Raw genomic sequence first — 24,595 nt, 5'->3', positions numbered from 1 at the left:
ATTTATAGACAGACAGACAGATTTATAGATTTATAGATAGATAGATATATAGACAGACAGACAGACAGACAGATAGATTTATAGATAGATATATAGACAGACAGATAGATAGACAGACAGAAAGATAGACAGACAGATAGATAGAAAGATAGATAGATAGATTTATAGATAGATAGATTTTTAGACAGACAGACAGACAGATTTATAAATAGATATATTTATAGATAGATAGATAGACAGACAGACAGACAGACGGATAGACAGATAGATAGATTTATAGATAGATAGATTTATAGACAGACAGACATGCAGATTTATAAATAGATATATTTATAGTAGATAGATAGACAGACAGACCGATATATAGATTTATAGATAGAGATAGATTTATAGACAGACAGATTTATAAATAGATATATTTATAGACAGACAGACAGACAGACAGACAGACAGACAGACAGACAGATATATTTGTAGATAGATAGATAGATAGATTTATAGACAGACAGACAGACAGACAGATAGATAGATTTATAGATAGACAGACAGACAGATATATAGATTTATAGATAGATAGATAGATATATAGACAGACAGACAGACATATAGATTTATAGATAGATAGACAGACAGACAGATAGATTTATAGATAGATAGATTTATAGACAGACAGACAGACAGACAGACAGACAGATAGATTTATAGATAGATAGATAGATTTATAGACAGACAGACAGACAGACAGACAGACAGACAGATTTATAGATAGATCGATTTATAGATAGATCGATTTATAGATATATAGATAATAAGCAACTTTATATTTATAAAAACAGCAAATTTGTATAATTTCTATATGAAATCAAAGATAGTTTACAGCTATCCATCCACATTTACAGTTATTATCAAGTCTTGTGGTAAAGATCTGAATATACACTAGATGGCGCTATTGTGTCTTTAAATTGACGCGCTTCTTTATTTGGGGACTTGAAAGGACAGAGCCGATATCTTGCCGGCCTTTTAGCATAATTTTGCCTTATAATTCGTGAACGACTTTTAATGCTTTCGATTCTCATAAAGCACGGCATCACTAGAGTATTTCAGAATTGAGATTTTAGACAGTCGTGACTGTTAGAACATCGTTGGCCCGTCCAGCCAGCCATTCGCGTTCAAGCATCCGCGCAGACAGACATGGATCAACACGACTCGACGTTTGGAGTGCAGCTCTTTATTTATGATTTGTCGAGAGGAATGGCACGACAGCTGAGCCCGATAATGTTAGGTGAGTGATAAAGGAAGATAGAGAAATTACCGATCCTACGACGGTGAAGGTTCAGTGTAGCAACATCATGTGGGCGTTGTTGCTTTTTAATCGTTGAATATGAATTCATATGAGGCATTCCTGGCGTTGATTGGTTGAAGAGTTCTTAGTTATTGGATGTTAATTTTGTAGCCGTGACGTTGTGTTGTTACCATCCAATGGCAACGTTTTGGCTCATGATTATTAATTCAAAGGCATTCGCTGTAGTAGGATTCACAACGCGCGTCCTGGCTCTGATGGCCTCGGCTACGGGTAATTTTCAGGCCGGGCACGAGACTACGCTGAGCGGTGGAGATGGACTGCGTGCGCGTGTCCTTTACGTCTATTTTATTGAGACATTATTATAATGTATCCAAATTATTAATACATTACAAAAATAATATATTGTTTTTGTGCGTCCAGTTAGCGGTTATGATTGTGGCAGAATAAAAACATGGTTTCATAAGAGTCACAAATCATTAAAATACTGCACTATTCTTCACATATATAACATTTCATATATTTATAACATAATTATTAAATTTGACTTATTTTGATTTATCTTAGGTAATCTCCATTCCTTTTAATATAAAAATCATATTATTTTTAATATATATTTAAATATTATTTTCCTTATAATAAATTCTCTAAAAAAATCTCTCAATATTTTATCCAACAGGAAAACAGCTTGATGGAATTTGGTAAGTTAATTGCTTTACTTATGTAATTACTAATTATTGATAATTAAAAATAATACTTTATTGTAGAAAGATTTTTGATTAAGATTATTTATTAACTATAGCTAATGATATATAATGAATTTATTATATTAACTTATACACATTTATTTTAAATGTAAGCTATTTCAAATGTAAGTATATATGAATAATAACAACTGAATGTGTTTTCCTTATTATCTCTCTTCTGTGAATGCATGTTAATACAGGCATACATCTGTGGTGGTCTATGGAGAAGAGTTCTTCTATGGCGGTGCTGGGATTTCTAGTTGCCCACCGGTAAAGTTACAGCCCACAAATCACTTTTAGCATCCAAGCAGGCACTTTAAAACACTGTCCAAAATATAAGTAGCGCCCCTTATATTGCAGGCTTGGGTCATCTGTATGAAGTTTTGAATGGAGCATCCAGCCAAAATTGTTTATTTTTTGAGTTTATGAGACTTGGGTTATTCCTAAAATGTGCATTTTTAGGGTGAGTTCAAGGACAGTCTGTGCTGTAGCATGTGTGTGTGTGTACAGGGCGGGACGATGCTCGGACCCCCAGATACAGTAGTTGAGTTGGGAAATTCAGAAGTGACTGAAGAAATATTTATGGACTACTTGTCTTCTCTTGGAGAGACAACGTACAGGTTTGTGTGTCTTTGACGAATGTTTATTACTAAAAATGATAGGAAATTTCAAAATTTTCCATTTCAAAATGTATTGTACCGAAGAAAAAGAGATGCTTTGCTTGCATTTGTATGTCTGTCCCATCAAGTTCACTTGCACTTAACTTTGGGAATTTGGACACAATCTTTTCTAGTTTAAAACAGTGGACTTTGTTGAAATCTCTCTTTCTTTTTGTTTCTACAGTGGGGACAAGTACAGATTGTTTGAACACAACTGTAACACATTCACTAATGAGGTGGCCCAGTTTTTGACTGGCAATAAAATTCCCTCCTATATCACAGATCTGCCATCCGAGGTGCTTTCCACGTGAGTATACTAAACATGTGCTTGCATATTTCAGACCCGGAAGTTTTTCTTCTGTCATTCTTCCTTTTTAGTTTCTATCCAAAAACATGAGAATAACTAAACAGCTTGTGATTTATTACCTACATCTTCAGATTCTAGGTTTTAAAGTCCCCGTGTAGTCGATCATGCCCCTTTGAGCATCATAATAGTATATATAAAAGTTTTTCATGTGATGGTAATTTCTTTATGCTTTAAGACAGGTGTAATGTATGCATAGATATGCTTATAGATGCTACATTTGATGGTTTCAGACATGAATGAAGCATTAAAGGACAAGTTGGGTATTTTACACTTAAAGCCCTGTTTTCAGATTGTTTATTTTGTAATAGAACGGTTTTGACTGAAATTTGGACATATGATGCTGGCCCGAGAATTTTCGGTTTCTGTTGTATCAGAAACCTCTACAATGGCAGCATAGGTGCACTGGAACAATCCTAAAATGCATTAAAATTTCGTTTACAAAGACGTGAAACTCACAGAGTGGTCAGGGGTGTTTACTGATATGCACACACAAAAATCGCTGCAAAAGATGCTTTCCAAAAGGTGTTTTAGCATTCGTTGTAAACTTGTGGACCTATTTTTCCAAACGCCTCACATCCGTAAATTCTTCTGTTGAGAGCTTGAATAATAGACACTCCAGCCCAGTTGGTGGTGATAATCCGCCTTTGCCAATTGCAAGAATACAAACAACGTTCCCGGCGGCGCAGAGTAATACCGTACCTCACAGCACATCTAATACAAGTCAATGGAGTTGGACAAAACTACAATAAAACCTGTTGGAAACTTATTTGGGTAAAACTGTGTTTTCTATACCAGAAAAAAGTGACAAGATGAAAACCACTATTTTCTGTTACAAACTTTCACATAGCATCTTTAGGTTATTATAACATTTAAAATTCAAATCCATAATTTGTTTTTCAAAGATTTATTATAAAATCTGATAATTTTTTCAGCAAAATGCTATAAATCACTGACAAGTTTTCAAAATGCTATAAATCTATTAAATCAATATATAAATGTGCATACATCTTATACACTCTATACACTGATTCAAATATAAACATTAATGGCATTAATCAAAACACTTTCTTTGTCATATTAAGAACACTGTCATTGCTGCGGGACGTCGTCGCTGAACTTTTTTGACAGCAATCAGCTGTAAAATGTTTTGGTCCTGCTCGATTTTTGTTGACTTTGAGTAAAATAATGGGAAGTTTTTCATAAGATCCCCTGGGGTGAATGTGTTAGCATGACAGAAGCTTGATGCTGTTGTGTGAGAACAAACAACAGCCGGCATTTTTCCGTCACCCGAAAACCTCTCACTAAAGGTAGGGTAACACATTTTGAAAAATGCTAACGGTAGCCGCCTAGCAATGAAATCCCGATCCCACTCTCAAGTCAAACCGCCATCCAAAGTCACGCCTCTTCCAAAACACATGAACACGCACAGATCAGACGGTCACATCTCATGTCTCATTCAGCAGTGAGAAAACTTTGCAGTACAAAGTCGAATAACACTTCCAAAATAACCAAACAACTGGTTTACATCTGAATTAGTTTAAGCACACGTTCGGTTGTGTAGACGTAGTAACTATATCGTTACGCTAATCCGTAAACGAACACAAATTTCATAAGCAACACAATGTTTCATCATAGAATATCTGAATCCATCTCAATACAAACATATCGCGTACCTACCTTACCAAAATAAACAGTGCAACGACTCTTTCAGACCCTTTGCCTCCTGCAGCTGTTTGCATCTCGTGGTAAAGCAGTAAAGTTACTGATGTTCATTTGGGGTTTTGCTCTTGCTGATCTAGGCAGTTTTTGCTGTTGTTGTTATAAAAGATGCCTTTAGTTTTGTGCCTCCTGTGTAGGTTGTCAATTTAGCAGAAAAGTTTGCTGTTCTCACTGTTTACAGGCAGGAGGTGAGCGCACGTGAACGCGCCGATGACGTATGGTGTCTGCGTGGACTCGCTGCGTGGTGGGCATTCAAATTATGCTTACGTATGAGGGACAAAAATGGAAACGTCCGTTCGGACCGAAATCTATGATTTGTTGAACATTTTTTGGTCCTATGCCTTTCACAGATAACATAAATTTCTACAAATACATTTAAACAACTTAACACAGTGATTGCTATCAGGATGTAAGGAGACTTTTAACCAGCATAACAAAAAATGTTTCAGGATCAAATCTGTTACCCTACCTTTAAATTATTAGATTTTGATGGCTTACGTTTCTTCCCCGCCACAGAAAACCATCACAGGTTTATCAATGCCATCAAAATTACTATTTTGTTTTTGTTTGTTTGTTGATCACGTAGTACAAGATGAGGAAAACTAGGACGGGCCTTTGTCGTGATTTGGAAAAAAGGGAGAAAAGATGACAGAATAGCACGGCGAATATCGGATTTTGCATAAAATGAAAAATGTACTTTTTAATACTGACCTGAAACAATACTGATTTTGGCGACAACTAATTTAAAAAAAAAAAATGGTGCGAATTAAGTCAAAATGTTCAAGCGTCCCGCTACGTGCAAATAGTGTGATTTATTTGCTTCATTCATGTCTGGTGTGAACGCACCATATGTCCTGTTTCACACAATGCATACATTTATACTGGACCTAAGCATATTTTTGTTAATTACCGGTTGTTGTTGGATAACTGTTTATGCTCTCTGATTTTCAACTTTCACATTTCCAATCCTGAAAATGTATGTACTGTGATTTTCACAGTTTTCACAGTACTCTCTTTCTCACTCTCTCTCAGGCCATTTGGTCAAGTGCTGCGGCCAATCCTGGACTCGATACATATTGCCCCGCCTGGTGGGAACGTGATAAGCAGCCAAAATCATCACAGCTAGATTGGCTTTACTTTCACCCCCCCACACACACACATTTACATATAAACACGCAATAATTCACACACAGGCTGTTTATACACACACATTTAGCCTGTTGTAAATGAAGGTTGGCTCAAAAACCTTATTCATAGACATTTACATATTACATGCTTTTGGCATACACTTTTTTCCAAAATGACTCACGGTGCATTCGAGCAATACATTACAGTATCAATTTGTGTATTCCTTGGGAATTTAACCCACGAGCCAGGCATTGCTAGCGCAATGCTTTACCAGCAGAGCTTCAAGAACATAAATTACTATAAATACATTCATGATAGTATTTGTTAATGAATAAATTCTGATCTATGATGTCCACATTCACAGTTGCCCAAATATTCTCAGACATTCCTGTTTTGAAGTGTTTGTTTAATGCAGAAGGCTACCGGAGGTTCACTAGAGTACCGATGGTTCATATTTTTGCAGTACTGACTTCTTGGTTTCTATGGTTATCAGTTTATCATGTGTCTTTGTTGTGTATCTCTACAGCCCACCACATGCAAAGGTCATTTGTTATTGTTTTAAGTCGACTTGAAACAACAATCCCAAATTTTTCCTCTTGTTACTTTTAAATCCATTTGCATTACTTCATGCTCTGATAATGTTTTTGTGTCCCACTAAGCTGTGTCCATTTATATTTATTAAAAGCCAAAACAGACTGTTTATTTATTTTAAACTTTCTGATAACAGCACATGTGTCATGCATGGCTTTCTTGCATTTGAAGATCTTATTAATGATTGTAAGGAAGTCGATTCCCAGATTAACTCTCTGTCAGACGACGTCCGGAGAAATGTACATATCTGTGCCTTTATTATATGCCACCTTGGGCACAAGAAACATTTTTATCATAAATGTGTTAAGTAAAAATTATTTGTATGTGAACATTAACCCTTGCATGTATTTATTCGGATAAATGCTATTTCAGTATACATATAAACTATGAAACAATATACAGTTATTTAAAAGGTTTGCTGCTATTGTGAATTTTATATTATGGCTAAAATGTGTTGCTTTGCTATTGTTATTTATTACCATAATCCTATTTGAATCAGTTTGTTTAGCACAAGTGACAATGTTTGTATTGGATTTGTGTTTCATCCTGAGTCCTGAGGGGAACATTTAAGGAAACATTGTATTGCCATTCTATTGTTGGTTTTATGCTGTATTTATTGAGAAATTGTTGTCATCACTGAATTAATTTCAGACCTGATTTCAGAGAAATAAATTGACTTTTCATGAATACATTTATGTTTTTCATAATTAATAAAATTATATTAATAAAAAACTGCAGCTTTGAGTATATATATATATATATTTACGTACTTAGTTTTTGATTCTGAGATGAGTTTTTATTCAGACACAAATAAACCCCACAGGAACAAATACTGTAGTGTACTTTAGTATTTACTTTAGTAAGTTACAATATATTATAGTATTTTTTACATTTTTACACACATTTGATAAACTCTAATCAATCCCGTCGTAGCTATTTTAGTAACTTTAATGACACACAACCCCTTTCACGCGTAGTACACATCTACCACGCATGCGCAAAGTTAGCATTCCAAACGTGTACTACTTCATACAAACACAAGATGGCGGAGTTACACAGCAAACGCCATTAGCTTCCTACAGGGACGCGACGCAAAGTGGCAGCACATGTACGAGAAACATCGATTTCACATCTACCTACGCTATGCAGTGACAGCTAAAGTAAGTGTATAATGTGCTTCACCTGCTTTAATTCCACCAAAACTAGCTTGTTTGTCGGTTTTAAACAGATGATTCAACAAAGATGACCAAAAATTTCACCCTGCTAAAGAAAACAATAGAACCAATTAAAGACCGTCTAATGGATTAATGGTTAGACTGGTTTTAATAAAAACTATAGTGGTCTCTGTAGATTTCCACTGGGTATGTTACCTGATGGATAGACGCGATTAGAGCACACTTAAAAGTCCCAAAATAAGCCTACACTACATACATGAACTTTATAATGGTTTTAATGGTAACCAGTTGATTTTTCATCTTGGTTTTTGTAATGGAAACCAGTAGCATTTATTGTTTTTCATCAGGGACAATTTTTCAGGTTGTATAATGTTTAAACCAATCTACTATGTGTGTCTTGTATTGCTGCCAACACACCTCAATTTTCCAATTGGATGTTTTGTGGTCTCCCTTTAAAGTCGATCGTGTTACACACTCATGCACTGATTCATTCTGTAATTTGGCTCTCTCTGGCTAATGCTGTCACTCTGGAGAGGTGTGACCTCTGTGGAGGCGATGTGAATCTCTTACACACTTACGGTCAAAGTGTGTGTGTGTGTGTGTGTGTGTGTGTGTGTGTGTGTGTGTGTGTATGACAGTGACTACGTTTACATGCTGTCAATATTCGGGTTATGGTCGAGTTAAGGTCGGGTTTCGGGTTTCTGAAACATTCGGAATAACCCGTTTACATGCGTGAGCAGAGAGAGTTACCCCTGTATACATGGAATTGGCAATATCCCGATGTAAACTGTGATTGAAAGGTAAATGCGGTGATTTTGCGTGGCTCACTAGTGCGCTTTGCGGTTTTACTGCCTTCATTTACTAAAATAAAAGTATTATTTAAATCCAGAACAAGCTGCACCGATGTAGAAGCAGGGTAGGCTAAGTTACATGTCTTTCCTTTTTTTTGATAAAAAAGATTAACAAGCTATATACTAGCCTTCAGCTAAATATATTTTTGAAAAAAAAAAATTAATTGAAGAACAATTTTCTAACAAGAAGGTTTTTAAGTGCAAATTTACAGAGCATCGGTAGAGAACACAACCACGTCTTAAAGAAATTTAAATTAGACAGTATTTATGCACCTATAAATGTACAAAACGAATGCAATAGCTTACAGAAGGCAATTAATATTTATTTATGGCATTTTCAATAATATATTAGTAGATAAATTAACATATATAAAGTATGAAAACGAATAAATCATTATTTTGGCTAAATTAAGCTGGAAAGATCGTTTTTATAATTGTCATCCTTTTAGAACAAGCTTTTATGCTATCTATAATAACTTACATTATATCCTGAGTGTTACTTGGCCGAAAATATGTAGAAATACATGTAAGTAAAAAAGTACAGAAAAAAAATGTTTAGCTCACGCGGATAGAACGAAAAGCCGTTAATTAAGCGGACTGAGGACGTGCAGAAACAGTCGAGTCGGCAGATGATCATCAATGTTTAATGTTTCGCGCATGTACTGTTGATGGTAAACTTTCATATCTAAATGTCCAGGTAAGAGTCAAGTATTCAGTCAGTTAATAATAAAGCCACCGGCGTTATTGCAACATCCTAATCCACAGAGCGGACGCTGCATACAAAGAAAAAAACTAAGGTTTTTATTTTAAGTGGTTTTAATGCTGGTAAGCAATCAGTTATATTATGCCGCTTTGTATTTGTGTGGATCAGTTAAATTAAAGTAATTTTAATCTTAGAAACTGCATCTATGCAGACGACGCTATGCAGTTATTCTGTCATCTTTCACTTTTTTCACACATTCACTGCATTTAACGAAATGTGAATAGCATAGTATTACATTTTGAATTCAATTTCACAAAAAAAAACAAGTTACTCTCATAACTATTGACAATCTATTTGAACTTTATTATACATGTATGATGTGAAAAACAAGAAGGGCATAGCAATATATTAATTTAACGTGCAAAGCGCGGTTGTTGCAATTGGTTTCCTCCTCGCTCTAAAAGTGTATACAAGAAGTTCCTCTACTCAAAAGACCAAGATTCCTTGCGAATAGAACATGCGCAGAACACAAATCAATGTTCCTTTTGATGGGAATATCCCGATGCGCGTTTACATGACCAAAATTTCGGGCTAGAAAAGAGGTAACCCAGGGGTAATATTCGGGATTTTAAAAACAGGAATATTAGCATATTCGGGTTTTTGCCGGTGTTTACATGGACGTGCGCGACCGGGTTATTGCTAATATTCCGGATTTGAACGGGTTATTGGCTGCATGTAAACGCAGTCAGTGACAAAACCTCGAACTGACAACCCCAAGTCTTGGAGCACACTTTAGCATGACCTAGAAAGGTCTTTAGAGAATATATTCAAATAGAATAGTTTAACCGAAACATAATCCTTAAATAGAGACCTATGATGGATTCTCTAAGTGCTTTGTCAGACTTGTTGCACTCGGTCATTTATTGGATTTCTTAAGAATAACAATGATCTGAGATGATTTTGATGTGCATGAACGTAATATTTGCCATTTGATCATACATCAGTCTCATGCACAGTCTGACTGTCTTGTGTTGTTTGTACAAAGTAGGCTAATTGTGAGTTGTGAATATCCACGTGCGCAAATTGGATCACATTCTATAAAAAAGATTGCAAACAGACGTTGATCTAAGCTTGGGGGTTCTTGAAGATCTCTATCTTGGTCATAATGTCGGACTCTGTCAGTTATGTTATCTGTGAGAACATTGAACCCTCCTGTCATAAATGAATTGAATGAGATGAAATGAGAGAAACAAGAAGAGTCAGAATCTCATGCCTCAGTGCATGTGTTTGTTTCTCTGCTAGTCTGGCTTCTTGTATCTCTTCATCCATCTCTTTCATTTCTTATCTATGGGTACAGTATCAGATTCTTGAGATCCTTCTTTTTAAAATAGCTTTTTTCCCCCAAACAATTCCATTTTCTATTCTTCCTTATCTTTTTCTTTTTTTTCTTCCAGGATTTTTCTAATTTTAATAGACTTTAAAGGAATAGTCCATTTTAAATACAGATAATTTACTCACCACCATGTCATCCAAAATGTTGATGTCTTTCTTTGTTCAGTCGAGAAGATATTATGTTTTTTGAGGAAAACATTGCAGGATTTTTCTCATTTTAATGGACTTTAATAGAGCCCAACACTTAATACTAAACTCAACACTTAACAGTTTTTTTTCAACGGAGTTTCAAAGGACTATAAACAATCCCAAACGAGGCATAAGGGTCTTTGCTGCTTGTGCTACCTTATGACAATGGATTTAAACTTCGATTTAGGTAGTCTGTCATCAATGACAGCTCATTAGATGGAAAATGTCCTTCATTTTCTATATATTTTTATACCGTCATAAATATCATTACCGCAAAAAATTGATATATAATATAAATAAAATCATGATATAATTTTGAGGCTGTATTGCCTACCCCTAGATGGGACACCATACAGACTCATAGACTAAGCGAGCACATGCAATTTAAGGCCACGAGACCTAAAGTCCATGCTATTTGGATCAGGGCCTTATTTTTCTCAACTGAGTTTTTTTATTTACCCTTATTTGTCTTTTGAACACACATTTGTGACATTGACCTGAGGGCGGCCCCTGCAGGGCTGGAGCCATATGGATCATATGAGATGAGCGCAAGTTCAACTCATTCAAGGCCAGTGAGCGAGAGTCTGCTTATGCATGTGTGAAAATGTATATGTGTGTGGAAACAGCCAGAATCATGTGACCAATGTTACCTCAATGTCATTGTGCAAAACACTCATATACAAACAACAGCTCAACTTTAGAGAACATGGTACCCTTTAGACAGGTCCTAATATGTACTATTTAGATATAGATATGTATCCTGGTGGGAACATTATACCCCTGAAGTACAAATATGCACCCCAAATGTACAAAAGTGTCTTTTTCAAGGGTACCTCCCCAGTTCATACCTTTTTCGAGAGTGTAGGAAAGGGTGCAATTTATTTCATGTGATTTAACGCTTATATTTACTAGATACTGACTTGTTCATGCGCTATAGTGTAACATTAAGTAAATATTTCAATTGTTGAACAATATTTGTAACCCTTTAAAATAAAGGTATTCAAAAAAATAAACAATTTCCAGACACAAATGACATATGCAGTGAAACGCAGCCATTTAAGACAAACTAGTTCTTATGAAGACACAGGACATAAAAACGTACATATGTGACACAACCATCATGAGCTTTGATTCTGTACATTGAGTGCAATTTTTCCAACATCTAATAAAGAGATCAATGTAAATGTTTTTCTCTACACAGATTTCAAATGGTTCGAGATCAAATTAAATGTCTTTAAAACACATTCAAATTTAGATTTTCTGTCTTATGTGTGAGTAAAAAAGAGAGATGTGTGAATTTCTTATCGTTTATCAGATAAGGCTCTTCTAGTGAATGAATGACCTCTTCAGATACAACAGTTTTAAACCTTTTGATAATTCACCTTCATTACTGGAGACTTTGTTTGTCTTCAAACTGTGATTCAGAATAAGATCAGGGATGATATCACAGCGACATACATTGACAGTGAATATTGACTCATTTAAGCAGTTTTCGCCTGAGGGCGGGACAGACAGCTGCTTAGTGCGACACATGGATGTCTGTGATGTAACTGGGTTGGGAAATTGAGGGAAACAGCTGTAGATTTGACTAGCATGCAGCATGTAAAAACAATACAGAAATCTGTAAATCACACAATCCAATTAAAACCACAGACAGAGAAGTCAAAGACTGGTGTACGTTTATAAGTTTATCCAGTATAGTCTGTGTGGTCTCTTTAAGCAGGGTTTTATAAAGCTAAAGAACCCCAAATGTGATGAACGTTTTGTGAGGGACCCCCTACCTGTACCAATTTAAATATATTGACAATTACACACTCACCTAAAGGATTATTAGGAACACCTGTTCAATTTCTCATTAATGCAATTATCTAATCAACCAATCACATGGCAGTTGCTTCAATGCATTTAGGGGTGTGGTCCTGGTCAAGACGATCTCCTGAACTGCAAACTGAATGTCAGAATGGCAAAGAAAGATGATTTAAGCAATTTTGAGAGTGGCATGGTTGTTGGTGCCAGACAGGCCGGTCTGAGTATTTCACAATCTGCTCAGTCACTGGGATTTTCACGTATAACCATTCCAAAAAGTGGTGTGAAAAGAGAAAAACATCCAGTATGCGGTAGTCCTGTGGGCGAAAATGCCTTTTTGATGCTAGAAATCAGAGGAGAATGGGCCGACTGATTCAAGCTGATAGAAGAGCAACTTTGACTGATATAACAACTTGTTACAACTGAGGTATGCAGCAAAGCATTTGTGAAGCCACAACACGCACAACCTTGAGGCAGATGGGCGACAACGGCAGAAGACTGCACCGGGTACCACTCATCTCCACTACAAATAGGAAAAAGAGGCTACAATTTGCACGAGTGAACCAAAATTAGACAGTTGAAGACTGAAAAAATGTTGCCTGGTCTGATGAGTCTCGATTTCTGTTGAGACATTCAGATGGTAGAGTCAGAATTTGTCGTAAACAGAATGAGAACATGGATTCATCATGCCTTGTTACCACTGTGCGGTCTGCTGATGGTGGTTTAATGGTGTGGGGGATGTTTTCTTGGCACACTTTAGGCCCCTTAGTGCCAATTGGGCATCGTTTAAATGTCACAGCCTACCTGAGCATTGTTTCTGACCATATCCATCTCTTTATGACCACCATGTACCCATCCTCTGATGGCTTCTTCCAGCAGGATAATGCACCATGTCACAAAGCTCGAATCATTTCAAATTGGTTTCTTGAACATGACAATGAGTTCACTGTACTAAAATGGCCCCCACAGTCACCAGATCTCTACCCAATAGAGCATCTTTGGGATGTGGTGGAACGGGAGCTTTGTGCCCTGGATGTGCATCCCACAAATTTCCATCAACTGCAAGATGCTATCCTATCAATATGGGCCAACATTTCTAAAATATGCTTTCAGCACCTTGTTGAATCAATGCCACGTAGAATTAAGCCAGTTCTGAAGGCAAAAGGGGGTCATACACAGTATTAGTATGGTGTTCCTAATAATCCTTTAGGTGAGTGTATATTGATATACCTTACAGACAACATTGTAATTAATTTAATGTTGGGGTGTACATCATGACTGTATCGTCACAGTTGGTGTTATGTTGAGATTGGCCTTTTTCCAGCTGTCTTTTGCATGCACGAGGTTTGTATAAGAAGGAGGAAACGATAGTGTTTGAGGCTCACGATATGCTATGCTTTACATGCTATGATCCCTTTAAAGTTTGGTTTTGGTTGGTAGATGTCATAGATGATACATTAAAAAAGTAAATGTTTATTTATATCATTAATTTTCTTTTATATTCAATTCTCATTCGAGTACATTGTTTTTTAGAGGGACATAAAATGCACATCATATTTTTTTATATCTGTCATAATGTTCAATGATCTGTCTCCAGAGTGATCCGTCACAAGATGACTCAGATGATTGGCTCAAAAACCTCCATACCTAGAACTGAGATCCCATACACCGTCCTGAACCAGATGAGCTTAAGATAAAAGGAAAATCAAACATACAGCTTTCTCCAGGTACGCTTTGTCCTTCACATTAATCAATGACTGCTTTATTGTCTCTAAAAATAAGTTTCCTCCCCTTTCTGTGTTCCTTTCTTCTCACTGTGTTTATAAATGAAAAGGGTGTAGAGCTTTAGTGTCATATCTAATAAAGAATGAATGATTAATAGCTATTCATATTTCAAAGTTAATTAATATTTCTCTATAAACCATTAACACCACGTTTGCCTGTAGGTCTCTGACTTTGATTAACTGGCTTCTTTTAAAGGTGCATTGTGTAACTTTAAGAAGGATTTTTTTGACAGAAATGCAATATAATATACATAAATATATTATCAGTGGTGTATAAAGACCTCACATAATGAACTGTATTATTTTTATTACCTTAAAATAAGCCGTTTTTATCTACATACACCGCTTCTTACATGAAAGTCGCCTGGTTGCAACTACAAGATATTAAAATTATAGTTTCAGAGGGAGTGCTTCACATCTCGTTTGTGACAAATTGTGACAAATTTATTATTATTTTTAATATTTACATTTGCTAGCTAGTTCGCTAGCAGCTTTCTACTCTCACCTGGAGTGTTTATTACTGAGACGATTTCTTGTCAACTTTTGTTTTTGAGGTAACTTTGAGGATGGGTTATTCAGGCAGCCATGTTGTTACCACACTTCCACAAGCCTTTTCTACCGGACCCCTACAGCAGCTTGATTTGCTTGCAGTGTAAGGCAATGCTGATCTGTAAATGTCACACATTACATAATGTAATTCTTGAGCCGAACATCAAAACCAAACATGGTCCTGGTCCCGGATTCTCTTGGGTTCTCGGGAGTGTAAAATCAGGGTTGCCAAAAATTCTGTAGTTAAGAGGTCTTTAACCTTTTTCAGGAATAGGACCCCTTAATAAGCAGGGACCCCCAGTACATGTGTATTATAAAACTGGATTTACATACTTTTTTTTTATGATTACGTTACAAAATCAAAGGAAAACGGCACAGTTTTTCAATTTTTTACTATGTTCTTACCTTAACTTAGATTAATTAATACATCCCTATCTTTTTTCATATACGTGCACTTAATGTTTGTACAGCGCGTCATGAATGTGTTAGCATTTAGCATAGCCCTATTTATTCCTTAGGATCTTCTAAATTGAATCCCTGTTTGGATCCCAAGGAATGAATGGGGCTAGGCTAAATGCTAACACGTTCATGACGCGCTGTACAAAAATTGAGTGCACGCATTGAATAAGATAGGTATGTATTAATTTGTCTAAGTTGAGGTAAGAACATAGTAAAATATTGAAAAAACTGTGTTGTTTTCCTTTAACATATTGCATAACATTTAAATTTGACTTATTTTATTCAAGCTGTAATTTATATTACTATCCTATTAATGCATTTTTTTGCTTGATGCCTAATCAAAATTTTCGTATTTAGAATTAAAACAATATTTAAAGGACCCCCTGTAATACCACCACAAACCCCATGGGGGGCCGGGACCCCTGTTGAAGACCTACGCTGTAGTGCAAGTCTGTCTTAAGTGAATTCACAACTGAAAGAATTTTTACATTTGCATACATTGAATAATATGATCTTTACTCGACATCATTTTCTCCCTGGCTGTTTTCCTCATGTGGATCCATGATAAACTGTGGCACCTTTTTGCTGATACGCACATGCAATCTCTGTACGTCTGATACATCTGTATCTTTATCCAGCAGAAGCTTCTCTTTTGCCTCATCGCTTCAGTGATTTCTTTGATGTAACAGTCTGTCATGACGGCTATCGGCTCAGTCTTTGTGAGATGCGGCGGTGACGTCACAGCGTGCAAACTCAAACATAAGTAGGGCTCAGATTATTTCACTCTAGTTCTGGATAAGAAGCTACATTAAAATAATGTACTGGGTTGAATTTGAGTTGAGCTTTATCACAGTTCATTTGCATACAAAAATTGTCTCGACTCTCAGTTTGTGAAAACAGGGGATAAACATGTGTACTGTAATGCACTTACAGTGAGTCGATTGGATAAGACGTTCTGGAGAGTTTAAAAGCAGAAATGTTTTTGTGTTAAAGCACTCACATGAATTATTTATATAAAAAATATAATTTCAGCTGTAGAGCTGTCAAAATTCTTTACCATTGGGAGCAATTTTCTTAGTGGATGAACTTTTGGTTATGCACTACAGTGTTGCGAATTTAGGGCGGTACTACATGTCTGTCCATTAAGACATACACTGTAAAAAATAATACGCTGGATTTACTTAAAAATATAGTGCAGCATTTTTGCATCCACTTTTTTAAGTAAGTTTTACTTGAAATGTGATGAAATGTGACTTAAAATTCCATGTAATATTTACTTAAAAAATGGATGCAAAAATGATGCACTATATTTTAAAGTAAATACAACTTATAATTTTTTCAGTGTAACCAACCATCTTAAAGTTTTATTTATTTTCTCAATACTTTATTTCTTACAAATTAACAGTGTGATTTTACGAGTTGGCTAATTGGATGTGTATGAAGGGAATTGTACAAAATATATGATTAAAATAACTCTTAAACCCTCTCTTAAAGGAATGTCATTTTCTTAAAAGAAAAATCCAGATAATTTACTCACCACAATGTCGTCCAAAATGTTGATGTCTTTCTTTGTTCAGTCGAGAAGAAATTATGTTTTTTGAGGAAAACATTGCAGGATTTTTCTCATTTTAATGGACTTTAAAAGACACCAACACTTAACACTTAAGTCAACACTTAACAGTTTTTTTCAACGGAGTTTCAAATGACTATAAACAATCCCAAACGAGGCATAAGGGTCTTATCTAGCAAAACGATTGTCATTTTTGACAATAAAAATAACAAATATACACAGCAAATTTTAAAGTGTTAAAATCACACTGGGAGTGTGAAAATTAACACTTTTCCAGAGTTTATATGAGTCCACACTAAATCGAGTTAAATTTACACTTTAAAAAGTGTTAATTTTTTTACACTCACAAAATGTTAAAAATAACACTATGAGTGTTCACAGTTAACACCATTGATGAGTTTCATTTACACCAAGTGAGTGCTACAACCACACTAGTTGTGTCAAAAGTTTAACACTACAGGAGTTCTTTTTAAACTAATTTAGTGTTCACGTAACACTAAGAGAGTTATTTTTTAAACTAATGTAGTGTTCACATAACACCAAGGGAGTTTTTTTTAAACTAATTTAGTGTTCACGTAAGAGCGTTATTTTTTTAAACTAATGTAGTGTTCACATAACACCAGGGGAGTTTTTTAAAACTAATATAGTGTTCACATAACACCAAACAAGTTATTTATTTACTAATATAGTGTTCTCATAACACAAATTTTTTTTAAAAAACTAATGTAGTGTTCATACATCCCCATATTTAGGTATTTAAATGCAATCTACACTTGGTTCAACTAAATACATTAAATTAAAGAACAGCCAACACAATGTATCAGTTTGAAATGTATATTTTAGCTCAAACTAACATCTCAAACTAACATACATGAGGGAACAACATATTCACCATCTGACCCATATGGACTCTGTAGATCAAAAGGCCTGAAGAACTTCAAATTGCTGGCTTTGACAAGTTCATTCAACCCACAGTACCTCTGAACTTTAAATGCATGGCGATGCTCCGAGAAATGCTCCGTTACAAGTTTGTTAACAATAAAATACACAGTGTCATTGATTAAAAGTATTCTCTGAATCTGACTGAAAATGGGGATTTCATTCTCAATTTCATTACACACAATCAGGTCTTGTCTATATTCTGTCCCATCTAATTTAAGACGTACTGTGCAGGATTTTGTAGCATTTCTTGTGCACATAACAGCTTAAACTTTAAAGAAGGATAAAAACTGTGCGTGACTCTCAAGTGAGATATCAAAGTGTGGCTACTTGAATGCAAACTTTGACCACAAAAACACCTCAACATTTAACCTAGTTTAAAAGCTTTGCACGTAACTCCTTTTCTCGGGGAGACTCACTAGAAAGTCCAACATCGATGTTGTAGATTGTAGTCTGTTGACAAGGGCTTCCTCGTATGACAGTTTGAAAACGTAGTGGACTTTGAAGAGTTCATCTATAGCACTCAAGGAGCTGGTTCCAGCACAGGGGATGAGATGTTTGTCCACAACCACATAGAAGTTGTCGATTCTGCTCTTAATCCTTCCTAATCCAAGCAGGTATGGCTGGTGGCTCTGCCTGCCACTGTGATGGTCTTCAATACTGGTGCAGGACTGAAAAAGCAACCCCAACAATAAAAATCAGATTTAACAAACTAAAAAAAACACATTACAGTGTGTAATGATGAATCCAGGCAACCTTGTGCTGAACCAAATCATAAATAAGAAATGACTAATATCTCAAATTCAATGTGACCCTGTATGTAAATCCAGGCCAAAGTCTCAATCTAATTATGAGATTAGGAGCTTTAAAATTTGATTTCAGTCATTGATTTTTCATTGATTTTAATCTTTGACATGATCCTAGTCAATATAAAAGATACATGTTATATTTTCACAAACTGTTCTATACAATATGTAAGATAATTTTATTTGGACAACAGTAACTCACAAACAAATGACTTTAGCTGGGTTTTTACAGACTGAGTCACATATGTGCAGAATAAAACCAGTTAATCACCAAATATTTCACCCCCCCAAATAAACGTGCTGATACACCCTCAGGCCATCCAAAATATAAGTGACTTACGTTCTTTATCAGAACAAATTATGAATTTAACAAGGAAATCCCAGCTCTGCAAGTCAATACAATGCCCAAAAACATATTTAGACAGTGTCAAATTATGGTATCGAAAAACCATAGTTCTACTAGAAACAAACACATTCACAAAGATTTGCAACAGTATTATGAGTTTTACCTTGTGGAAATGCACAAGTCTATCAACAGCCTCTGTTGCACTGATCTTGGTCTTCTTCCTTCCCGAAGAAGGTGGCAAGAGATGCAATAGTAGCAGGATGGATGACATGTCACTGTCCCAATCTAAACAAGTGGATATTATGTGTTTAGTTCTCACAAAAACACAAAAAATCAGGGCAAATCTGAAGCTATAACATCCTCAAAATGATGCTAACCATTTTCAGATCCTTCTCCCACTGCTGCATTGAGAAGACATTGAATTTCTGCTGTCGAAGTAAGAGACCTGGCTTCATTGATGATCTTGTGCTTGAATGCTGTCTCCCACCTCTCAAGCAACTTGTTGGATGTTTCAGCATTGAACAGAAGAGCAAAGTCCTGATTTATCTAATATTGAAGCATATTTCAAGACAAATATGAGAAAAGCAGGACTCAAAATGGATTGTGTGTGCATGTGATAATTTTGATAGACTATGAAATAAAAACCAAGAAAAATTTCCAAAAGATGTTTGATATTGTTTGAGACAGTAATTATGAGGCTAATTACCCAAGTGAAAAAATTACACTATCTACTTGAATTGCTCCACCTTCACACACCAACCCCGTACCCAAAACACTCAAAATTCTTCTTTAGTACTTAGGATAATTTTAAGAACATCTAAGTGTACTTATCTGTGCTATTTTGAGATGACATTAAAATTAACTAAAATGTATTACATATATTTAGGTACCACTTGTAGTAAATTTAAACCCATCTTTGTATGCAGAGATTGCTTGTTAAAATCACATTTTAGTTAATGTTTATCGTGTCTCAAAATAGCACACTTAGATGCTATCTTAAGTACTAAATCATTTTTAGTGTATTATGTACAAAATTAATGTGCGAAAATAGAGCACTTCAAGTGCATTATGACATGTACTACTTTTTCACCTGGGTACTCTCTGTATGACTGTCTGTACGCCATGCAAGAGCAAAAATGTAAAAGCTTACAGTAAAACATATCTGGACTGGCTTGAATCAATTCTTGGAAGACATCCTCCTCCACATTGGTGTCAGTGTCGTCAAAGACTTGAAGAGATGTAGTTCTTGTAAATCCAAATTTGTTTTTAACTGAAAAATACAATAACAATAATTTTAATTTATTTTCATATTTAAGTCAAACATTTAAGGCAAATAGCACATTTGAAACCTAAAGATAAGACCTGTAGACTTCTGATATCATCAATCATTGAAATGCCTCAATAGCTGCTATATATATATATATATTTAAATAAGCACACCTAAACCTACCTTCAGTAAGAAAATCCTGGAATGTAAAATCGTCAAGCAATTTTACCCATTTCTTCACACCTTTACACTGAACTTTAACCAGCATGACGAAAGCTGTTGGAAAAAATAAGTAACATTAGAAAGTCTCGTGCTGTTAAAATCTACAGAAAGCAGCAGCTACAATTATATCAGTCATTGTCATTAACTTTGACTAATAGCTTAGTAAATGTTAATGCAATTACAAATATTACATTTAAGTAAATCTAAAGCAACTTAATCTCATGTTAATGCGGTGCAAACCTGCAGATCTTACCACGTGCACGTGAGGCAGACGCCATGTGAGCGGACGTAAAAGGTGATGTGAAGTGATGTGCAGACCGTGCGGCGCATGATATCACAGTACCGCGAGAGTGTATCCCTCTCGCGGCACTTTGATGTCATACGCCGAACGGTCTGCGCACCATAACTAGTCAGGATATATAAAGTTAAACAAAACGCTTTTCACAGCAGATTCTTGCTGGGTTAAAGGCGGAGTCCATGATGTTTGAAAGCCAATGTTGATATTTGAAATCACCTAAACAAACACGCCCCTACCCCAATAGAATCTGGACCTTCTGTTGATAGACCCGCCCCAAACATACGCAACCCGGCATTTAATTTGATTTGATTGGCTATAAGTGTGTTTTGGTAGTCGTCCCGTCTCCTTTTCCAACGAGTTTTTCAAACATCGTGGACTCCACCTTTAATAAGACAAACCTAACGAATACCTAAAGTATGTTGGTTTTAGTCGAGAGCAGTATAACGAACAGGTCAATCCACTAAAAAACACACTTTACATTCGGCTGAACCCCCTTATAATGTACTAACATTACTGATATAGATATAGCATATATATATATAGCGTAACGTTATAGCACACACTATCAGTTGTTTTCTTTTGTACGTAACACAGTTAACTTAATCCAGCAATCTTACCTCGCAGTTTATGTCTCGTCTGTACGCTGTTTCTATGGCAGCGGAGGATCGGATTGTAGGCACCAATCAAAATATCAAATACGTATTTATCAGTGGCCACAGCCAAATTACATTAATAATCGACCCAAAAATAATCGTGTGTCGCCAGCTTTATCTGATATTTTCCCTGCACTGAGTATGAGTGTGACCACGAAATGTTTCAGCTCCACGTGACCATAGTTAATGACCCGCGCTGTTAAAGTATACATTTAAAACGGGAAAATTGGGCGTTTAATTAAACTGTTGCCGCTAATTTAAACAGTCATATATTTTTGGTGGTGGAAGCAATACACGATTGTACTAAAAGTAGTCAATTTTGTTACCCTTACCTTAATTTGCCAGAGCTATCCAAACATACACACAGCTTCCCTCGGTTCCTGTCGTTATTTGACGTGTTACCTAAAAGAAAATTATTTTAGTACTCTTAAAATGTCTTTAAGCTTATAAATATTATTTAAAAAATGATTAGAAATGTACTAGGACAAATCAGAAAGTTTATGGAATAAAATAATTACCTGTTAGAACACTTTCTCCATGTGCTTGTCCGCCATTAATCAGAAAGGAAGTAACGTGCGAACACCGGAAATTGAATATACTCTCTACTAGTGTGGTTTAAGGTCAACTCATGGTAATTACACTAACTCTGACCATTGATTTACACTGCAAGTGTTTAAGTCGTTTAAATTAACACCAGAATCAACACTTTTTAACTCTGGTAAATTAACACCGGAAAAACAACTCCAAACAACACTGGATATTTTGCTGTGTACACTTTTAAAGCACAACTTTTCGTTTAGGTCTGGTCCAGCGCGACCTAACGTAAATGCGTAGTGACGTATGGAGGTCACGTGTTACATATATAAAACGCACATTTGCGGACCATTGTAAACAATAAACTGACACGAAGACATTAATTAGTATCAGTTGACATACAACAACGTAGGAACGGTCCTCTTTCCCTACATTTGTAAACACTGGGGCGGAGTTTCGCGTTCGTCCTCTGTGACCTCTTGACGTGATGACGTTTTGCGTGGGGTCACGCTTGCGCATGACGACCGGATCTAAATGAGAAGTTGTGCTTTAAAAGTGGATATTTGTTATTTTTATTGTCAAAAAGGACAATCGTTTTGCTAGATAAGACCCTTATGTCTCGTTTGGGATTGTTTATAGTCCTTTGAAACTCCGTTGAAAAAAATTGTTAAGTGTTGAGTTAAGTATTAAATGTTGGTGTCTATTAAAGTCCATTAAAATGAGAAAAATCCTGCAATGTTTTCCTCAAAAAACATAATTTCTTCTTGACTGAACAAAGAAAGGCGTCAACATTTTGGATGACATGGTGGTGAGTAAATAATCTGGATTTTTCTTTTAAGAAAATGGAATATTCCTTTAACCCCAGCGCCACAAAGCGTACAAAAATGTATAAATTAATACGAATTAGCAACCTCGTAAAATACGTACGAATTGCACTGAAATTGCGTTAAATTTTACCTACTTTGTAAAATTGTTTTTTAAAAATAATGATTTTTAAAATTTAATTTATTATAATACATTTTAACTTTCTTGACTAGTGAGGAGTTGCTATAAATGAAAAAAAAAAGTTTAATTAGCTTAAGTTATTTCAACTTTTTATAATCATTTATAGCTACTCCTCGCTAGTCAAGAAAGTTGAAATGAATTGTAATTTCAAATTGATTATTTAATCAACTTAAATATTTAAGTGCAACAAGGTAGTTTTTCGGTCCTCAAAAAAGTCTTTTTAGGATTCGGCTGTGTCTGCGTCTGTGTCTGTGCGTTAGCAGACAGTCAGGAACTGAATGAGCTTAAAATAACTGCACTTGTCAGTGTTAAGAAAACCTGCTTGTCTCGCCAAAGATTGTGTGAGTTTGTATAAAAGGTGAAAAATCACTGCTCGCTATTTACAAGCGCTCTAAAATTAACTAACATGTTGACTCGTGTGGCATTCTGTATATAGAAAATGATGTAAATGAGATTGTGTGGAAACAATAGGCCGCAGTCTGGGAGTGAGGGAGACCAAGTCTCTTTGGAGTCTGAGTTTGGGAATTATCGGAAAACTCTGCAGTAAAACTTTCTCTACACTACGACTGCTTACAGCACACTGGATTATAGCGTAATATGGGTCAGTAGTTTTGGAAACGGGCTCTTTTGTGACAACTGCCTGAGAGGCGAATAATGGCTAATACGCTCGCCTAAATTTATCTGGGTCAGTCCGGTGGTGGAAACACTGACCCTTAGACAAAGAAACAAAATGAGTTTGACTGCTGTTTAGTTCAGTCTGTGTGTGTTGGGTAGAAACTGAGGAACTGGGTTTTATCTGTCAACTTCTGCTAATGACTAAAAGAAGCATTGAATAACACAGATGCGAAGAAAAATGAGGAACACTTAAGTGTGCCAAACTTTCCACCAAGGCATGTGGATGACTGTCGGTGAACCTTATTTTGATATTTTCTGTTTGCTACTGGGTCAACATCCTTGTTGGTCTTGGAGCAACATTATTCACAGCCAATCAGATTTTAGGGTTAGGTTTAGTGCTGATGTTTGGGGCAGAGACAGAACTGGCTTAGAGGCCATTATAGAAATTAATCATTGTTTTACTCAGCCGTGCCACACGTGTCCTAAAAATAAGGCCAAAACATTTTGTTCATTTTTGTTGTGCAAACCTAAAAATCAAATTACAGTTCACATACATTTTTCATAGAGATGGTTTCTGTTATTTAGTGATTTCTTACTCGTGTATGTTTAAAGGTGCCATAGAATGTGAAACTGTATATATACATCTGTAAATGTTACTTAAAGCTGTCGTCGGCAACTCTGGAGGATTGAGCAGTTTCCAAATGTTTACAATTTCATGTCCCTCCCTCACTACCTCCGAGCAACCTCCCTCAGAGCTCGTTCTCGTCAGCGCGTGTGCAAAAGTATTATTGTGAACGCATACTTAGCAAGAATACTTAGATTACTTACATAACACTCCGAAATACAATCAATGGTTGATAAAGCAGAATTACCTGTTGAGAAGAAATGTGGCAAGCTCTGCATCCAGCTTGAAATCCTTTCA

The 24,595-nt window shown here is 35.8% G+C and overlaps 2 protein-coding genes and 1 long non-coding RNA gene across 6 annotated transcripts in view; 2 read left to right on the top strand and 1 right to left on the bottom strand.

Moving 5' to 3' along the window:
* Positions 1-945: 945 nt before the first annotated feature.
* On the top strand, positions 946-7,199 carry desi1a (desumoylating isopeptidase 1a). Of its 2 annotated transcripts, none has more exons than XM_055194625.2 (6): positions 946-1,282; positions 1,980-2,001; positions 2,247-2,316; positions 2,557-2,666; positions 2,890-3,012; positions 5,824-7,199. In XM_055194625.2, the coding sequence occupies exons 1-6, from the start codon at positions 1,192-1,194 to the stop codon at positions 5,915-5,917; spliced, it is 510 nt and encodes a 169-aa protein (XP_055050600.1). In that variant the 5' UTR covers positions 946-1,191; the 3' UTR covers positions 5,918-7,199. The 2 variants fall into 2 exon arrangements, with proteins under 2 accessions (XP_055050600.1, XP_055050599.1); XM_055194624.2 differs by lacking the exon at positions 946-1,282 and adding an exon at positions 1,543-1,573.
* A 343-nt stretch (positions 7,200-7,542) lies between these two features.
* Positions 7,543-24,595, top strand: part of LOC129436462 (protein shisa-9) — a 103,210-nt gene continuing 86,157 nt past the window's right edge. Inside the window, exons 1-2 of the mRNA XM_055194622.2 lie at positions 7,543-7,670; positions 14,224-14,353. The gene's annotated coding sequence lies outside the window, so the exon portion shown is untranslated. The remainder of the gene's footprint in view (positions 7,671-14,223; positions 14,354-24,595) is intronic.
* On the bottom strand, positions 17,776-22,098 carry LOC129423196 (uncharacterized). Of its 3 annotated transcripts, XR_012359307.1 has the most exons (8): positions 22,038-22,098; positions 21,852-21,921; positions 20,530-20,622; positions 20,230-20,349; positions 19,457-19,625; positions 19,243-19,364; positions 19,074-19,119; positions 17,776-18,598 (listed from the first exon to the last, which is right to left on the bottom strand). It is a non-coding gene; the product is annotated as an uncharacterized lncRNA (long non-coding RNA). The 3 variants fall into 3 exon arrangements; XR_012359306.1 differs by lacking the exon at positions 19,074-19,119 and having other exon boundaries at positions 17,777-18,598; XR_012359308.1 differs by lacking the exons at positions 19,074-19,119; positions 21,852-21,921; positions 22,038-22,098 and adding an exon at positions 21,484-21,758 and having other exon boundaries at positions 17,777-18,598.

This window comes from Misgurnus anguillicaudatus, chromosome 19 (genome assembly GCF_027580225.2).
Source record: "Misgurnus anguillicaudatus chromosome 19, ASM2758022v2, whole genome shotgun sequence".
Lineage (NCBI taxonomy): Eukaryota > Metazoa > Chordata > Actinopteri > Cypriniformes > Cobitidae > Misgurnus > Misgurnus anguillicaudatus.
The sequence above is the reverse complement of the archived record's forward strand: the minus strand, read 5'-3'. Positions and strand labels throughout refer to the sequence as shown.